The 7,094-nt window shown below is 22.4% G+C and overlaps 1 protein-coding gene across 1 annotated transcript; it reads left to right on the forward strand.

Moving 5' to 3' along the window:
• The first annotated feature begins 2,233 nt into the window (after positions 1–2,233).
• Positions 2,234–6,233, forward strand: LOC129613412 (hybrid signal transduction histidine kinase A). The gene is made up of 6 exons (XM_055527460.1): positions 2,234–2,415; positions 2,554–4,155; positions 4,465–4,734; positions 4,927–5,060; positions 5,754–5,867; positions 6,226–6,233. Exons 1-6 carry the CDS (start codon positions 2,234–2,236, stop codon positions 6,231–6,233), a joined length of 2,310 nt encoding a protein of 769 aa, XP_055383435.1.
• The last annotated feature ends 861 nt before the right edge of the window (positions 6,234–7,094 follow it).

Here is a 7,094-nt window from a genome sequence, read left to right on the forward strand (position 1 = left end):
ATTATTCAAATTTGTTGATTATTTGCAATTATAATATGTTGTGCAAAAGAACAAAAAAAGAAGAAAAACTAAAAAAAGTTCTTGATAATACAGAATAAAGATTTTACATTCTCTTTGTCGAATTATGCATATGATTTCACAAGAATTTTGTATTTTATTTGGATTTTAATCGAATAACTCTGCGAAAAGGTATTTATAGGATTTGAGACTGCTTTCTAATGCACAGTCATATAAAGCTTAATGTATGTACCAGAAAAATAAGTTGTCGGTTTAAGAGTCGATTTTTACTCTCAATAATAATTTTACTGAAAATTATGTCAGCCAAACAATCGGTTTCTACTCTAGTTTTGCTATCCTTTGTTATTATATTATGAACAAAATTCTTAAATAGACGTATTCTTTATTTTTCAGATTCTTTATTTTGATCTTCATAATCGTAACAAATATTTCCCCTTTCAATTTATTTACTTTAAGATTCTTCTGTTAATTTTATCCATTTCTGTTATCCGTTATTAAAGTGGGAGAAAAAAGAGAAAAAGTTTGCCAACAAAAGCAATAAATTAAAAAAATAGAGACAAATATACTCAATTAAATGAAAATGAATGAAACAAATATTTTTATCTGTTATACAATACATAAATTTTGAATCTACAAATAATAATAATATTGAGTTGTTTTTGTATAACAATATTTATAAATAGTATTGTATAATGTATAATCTAGTAAGAAAAAACTATAAACTTTTACAACATTGTTTATAAACATAATATACATATATATATGTATTTTGATTTCAAGTACAAAAATTCGTTGTGTTTTCATTACAATAATTGTGACGTTTTATATAAAAAATGAAAATTAATTTGTTTATAAACAAGTGAAAGGAAAAATATGTTGCTAAACAATTCATAAACAAAAAAGAGGGGAAAATATAAATATGTATAATGAATTTAAAGCGTTATATTATTTAAACGAGTTTTTCATTTTTATTCTTTATTTTACTTTACTCCAATATAAAAGTAGAAAATTCATTACAAAAGAATAACAATAAAAACAACTCTACAAGAAAAATATATATTACGGTTATTATACTCAATGTAAAGTACATATATTTATTTTACCATTATGCTATTGTTGCTTGTAATTATTATAGGTTGTATATGTTTTCAGTTTTTCAAAAGAGAATTTTATTTAATCTGTTTTTGATTTTTTGCTTGTTTTTACAAACCAAACCATATGGAAAAAAAGAAAAATTTCTCAATTTAAATTTTAGTCGCTGATAGACAGCCGACGAAGATAGTTGGTTGTTAACGGTATTTTAAAAATTATTTTACTCGAATATAAAAGCTTTTCTTTCACAATCTTTTATGTTTGAGAAACTTGGATATTATTCGTATTTAAAATTATACATATGTATATGTATGTATAAATACCTATGAAAACAAATATTTGTTAATACATAGAATTTTTTGTTAACACGTATTTTTCAATATCAACGTTTTTGTGTTGACATTCGGGAATTACAAAAAAAAAAAAAGAATAAAATCATTAAAAAACATTATAACCTTTTTATTGTCTCAAATGTACATACGTGTGTGTACCATTTAAAACGTTTACGGTTTTAATAGCGGTTTTAATACATATTGAAATTTATAAGGCGGGATATCGGTCGTCGTTATTGTGTTACCAAAGAGAAAAATAAAACAAGCTGTTACAAAATAATTTTTAATAGTGAATTCAAATTTTTTTTATACTAAAAATACAAGTTTTTCAAATGTTTTTTTTTTTTGTGATTTAATTCTAAACAAGAAATGAAATTAAATAGGCAAGTTTTATAATAAAATAGGTTATATTTAAAAGGGTTAAGAAATAATAACTTGCATTTATATGTATTTATATATATATGTCGATATTAGTTTTTCTTATATACATACATATATAAATAATATGTTTAAAAAAAAATTGTTGTAATACAGTTATGGTGAAATATGATATTTTGTATTTGGCTTAAATCAGTGAATAATTTATTTAATTAAAATTCTTAATATATGGATAAAAAATAAAAATTTTAAATTAAGGAAAAAATATCTTATATCTTTGGGAAATATATTACGAGAAAAAACTAAAATAAAAATAAGGAGTTATTAACCATATGTTTCGTGAGTGAAATGATTTTTTAAAATAAAAAAAAAATTGATATAACATATTGTAATGTTTAAATTTTCATTTGATTATGATACCACCATCACCGATAATAAAATCTCAACCACAGCAGCAACAACAACAACAATCATCACAAACAAATATTCAAGAAGCAAAAAGCATTACGATAATATCGAAAAACTTACAACGTTCAAATTCTTTAACAATTCCAAACAATACAAACGTAATTGCGGATACAAATCGTCTTTTGATGTCAAATTTAAATAGTCAAAATAATAATAATAATAATATAAATATAATTCACAATAATAATATCAAATTAAACAATTCAATAAATATTATTTCAAATAATGATTCAAAAATTGGCACAACAAATAATTTAAATGATAGTATAAGTAGTGATAAAAGAAGTGCCGAAAAATTATGCAGTATCAATAGTAAAGGTTTATCTAATAATTCTATTGGAATAAATCAATCGCAGAAATCACAGCAGCATTCACAGCAACCACAAAATTTTAATAAAAAATTACAGCAATTACAACAGTATCATCAACAGAGAATATCTAATGTAAATTATATGAATAATTTAATGACATCTAATTGTGGTCGTAATCCACACCAACATCAACCCCATCATCATCTTCAGAATCATCATCAGTATCAGCAGCAGCAGCAACAACAGCAACATAATTTTCATCAGTCGCATCATTTAAATAATCCAACAAATTTTCAAAATGGGCAACCGAATTTTATACCACCTCCAACGATTAATCTGTTTCCACCTCAAATTACAAATCAATCAAATTTTTTAAATTATGCACAACGTGTTTCTTATCAACAACAACCACAAAGTCAGCAACAGCAACAACAAAATATTTTGTCATCACCTTTATCAAATCAACATTTTCATCATCAAAACCAACCACCACCACTGCAACCACCGTCATCACATCCTCATAATCATATTAATTCTAGTACGGTTTCAAATTCAGCTAATGGGTGGGCAGGGATTCCTTTAATCTCAAATAGTTCCGCTATAAGACGACCAAGAAAAATTTCAACAAATTCTTATAACACTAATAATAACAGTGCGCCAACTGCAGTTTCAAATAAAAATGTTTTAAATGGTATTAGTTCACAACAAAATTCAGGTCATCAAATACAAAAAAATAATCAACATAAATTTTTGATTACAAATTCTACTTCTGAATATGATGAAAATGCAATGTCAAAGCTTGCAATACACGCACATGGCGTGCCACTAATTTTGGCTGGCCGTTATAAACATTCACGAAATAATTATAGTAAGAATAACGCAAATAGTCGAAATACACCCAGTAGTAACAACAATACGCGTTCTGATACTACTATCAAAAATGATAATGAAAATCATAATTGCAATTTAAGCGAAGTTGATAAAGCTAACAAAAAAAGGGATGATAAAAATTATAAAAATGATAAAAATCAGGTTGAGTTGATTAAAAATGATTCTGTTGAATGTGTACAAAAATTAAGTATTAGTAATGTAGAAAATTCTAGTTATAATGATTGTAATGAAAAAATTTCTTCATCTTCGTCACTGTCCTCTTCTTCGTCTGATTCGGTATCAGTAAACAGCGATGAGTGTAATACACAATCGAATTCAAATAATACTAAAAATAATAATTTACAGGATACTTGTTTACCGAGGATTATTAAGCCACGGAAACGTCGTAAGAAAGATCGTAAAATGCCTGGAAATGTTTATGTTTCAAATGACCAAACATCATCTTCATTACCATCATCATCTTCTGTGAATAATGGTAGTCAAACAAATGTAAACAATAATGGAAATCTTTATAATGATTCGTCTAAAAATATAGAAAATAAACATTTGAAATCATTTAGTATAACTCGAACACCATCAGTCAAAACGGAAATAATAAACAAAAATTATAAATTAATAAATCAATGTAATCAAACTATGAAAATTCCAAATAGTACACCAAAACAGTATATGAGTCAGTTTATGAATTATAATTATTTGAATAAAAATATTGATTTCAATTCGAATTTAGCTTTAAATTCACATCTTCAATCTGGCAACTCAGAACAATATCATCAGCAATCAAATTTTAATTCAATACATTTATTTAAACCATCATTTGATTTTGAATTCTTTAAAAATATTGAAGTGAAAAGTGCAATTCACCCGTATAATTTTAATAATTCTTCAATTAGCAATAACAATAATTATAATAATAATAATAATGGTGAATTAAAAAATAATACAAGTACAAGCATACTGAAATATAATGAAAGTGATTTTAAGTCAACTTCTTCAACATCATCAATAACTTCATCCTCTGTATCATCGTTATCATCATCGTCACAAGGAATCGGAAATGGTACAACGCCATCCACTACACTTTGTTTTTGCCGACAATGTGATCCTTCTTGTCGTATATGGGCATTCCCATTGCGGAGATCATGTTCTGATAATTCAGCTGATATTCAACGTACCAAAAATGTTGGTGTGATTGGTTCAGGTTCAACAAGAAATAATTCAGCTAACAGATCATCATGGAATTCGTCAGCAATGAAATTAAATAATAATAATGATAATATATGTAACAATAATAATAATTCAATATGTATAAATTTATTTAATATGAAAGATATTGATTTAAATACGTCACAACTATTTGATGTAATACAAGATAAATCTAATTGTAATAGTAACTATAATAATAATGATAATTTCAACAATAACAATATTAATAGTGATAATAAAATTATGTCAACATCTTTATCAACTGCATCATCTTCACGTAATGGTAGTTTTAGTGATTCAATTGATTCATCAAATGAAGATTCATTATCAGGATGTCAGAGTCATGATTCTATTATATTAAATGGTATTAGTTTTATTGAAGATTTATTTAATAATAATTCACAAAATTATCAGAATCAAAATTTAATAAACAACTTATTGAATAATTCGAATGAAATAGAAAATAGTTTAAACAATAAAAGTGAAATTAATATAAACCTTATTGATAAATTAAATGATAAAAATAATAATAATTATATTAGAAATAATAATAATAATGATAACAATGATTTTCCAACAGCTGAATCACTATTAACAGAGAGTATTAATGAAATATCAAAAAAATTAATGGAACAATGTGATTTGAAATCAAATTTGAATAACTGTTTTAAGGATATTAATAGTAATTTTTCAAATAATTCTATTATAATAAATAACACATTAGGATCTGATAATGTTTTTATGAATGATACACCAACAATATTAAATGGAAATGATATTATAATTTCAAATAATAATATAAAATCTTCTAGTGATACAATTTATAATAACACAAATATTAATAATTTCAATAATTTTAATAATGTTCCATTATTTGATATGAAAAATTTTTATGAAACTTTAAAAATAAATCAAAATAGTAATAATAATGACAACAATGTAGAAAATTTAATGATATGTAAGAATGATAATAAAAATAATGATATAAATATAAAAAATAGTAAAGAAAATTTAAATGAAACAATATTATCATCAATATTAAATGAAAATATATTAGCAAATTTCTTATTTAGTGACACCACAACAACATTATCAAATAATCAAATTAATAATATTTTTAATAATAGTAATAATATTACCTTATTAGATAATTTAGATTGTAATAATGACAGTAATAATAATGATAACAACATAAAAAGTAATAATGATAATAATAGTGATATATTTAATTGTTTTGATCTATTATGGAATGATTCAAATAAATTTCATTTTACCAATTTAAATTCAATACATGATAATTCATCAACCATAATGAAATAAATGGAAATTACAGTGGAATCAAGTGAATGCAAAATTATGAAAATTAAAAAAAAAATAACAATTTTTTTATACGTTAAATACAGTTATTAGATATAGAATAATTATTATTAGTGAAATAATTATTATTAGTAATAAATTAATTAATCAAAATTAAAATTTATAACATCTTTAATAGAAAAGTTAAATGATATGAAACAACGTTATTTCAGATTCATAATAATTTAATCGATGAAAATAATAATTTATAAATTATATTAAAAAATATAAAAAAATAATGAATTATAGAATATAAGATTAATCTTAAATATTAATTAATAGTTTTTTATATAATATATTCCAAAGCATCTTTAACATCAAGTTATTGTTCCTATATACGTGAATTTCAATTAAGAAAATTTTTACATTTTCGACATGCTTTTGCGAAAACTTTAATTTTAAATTAAATTTAAGCAGATATTTACACTAAAATTATAACAATATAATTGAGAAATTGATTTAATTAATTGCATCAAATTATTTTTTTTTTCGCCTTTGTTGAAATTATTTTACTATTACGAAAAAGAATATAAAAGATTTGAAATTATTTTGTGTATGTTAAAATGCTAAAAATTTTCAAGCAAAGAAAAAAGTGTTGAAATTCCAAAAAAATAATTAAACAAAAATTTAATAAAATAAAAAAATTAATTAATTCTCATTTAATTGTAAAGTTGTAATTATAATTATTATTATTTTAATTTAATAATATGAGAATTTTTTACACAAAATCTTCAAATATTCACTATAATTTATTGAAAATAAAATTTGCATTTAATTTTATAAAAGTTAAAAATAAAATAGAAATGAAAGTGATATGCGGCAACCCTTTATGATTACTAATTATATTTAATTATTGTTATAAGGAAAAAAAAGCATTAAAAAAAAATTATGAATTTTAAAGGAAATTGAAAAAAAAATATAACATTTAAAAATATGATTAAATAATTATTAGAATAACAAACAAAAAATACAACATATATAATTTAATTATTAAAAATAAATAAAATTAATAAATAATTGTGATAAATTACTTATTAAAATG

Source organism: Condylostylus longicornis, unplaced genomic scaffold (genome assembly GCF_029603195.1).
Source record: "Condylostylus longicornis isolate FDR11 unplaced genomic scaffold, ASM2960319v2 ptg000004l, whole genome shotgun sequence".
In the NCBI taxonomy this organism is placed as follows: domain Eukaryota; kingdom Metazoa; phylum Arthropoda; class Insecta; order Diptera; family Dolichopodidae; genus Condylostylus; species Condylostylus longicornis.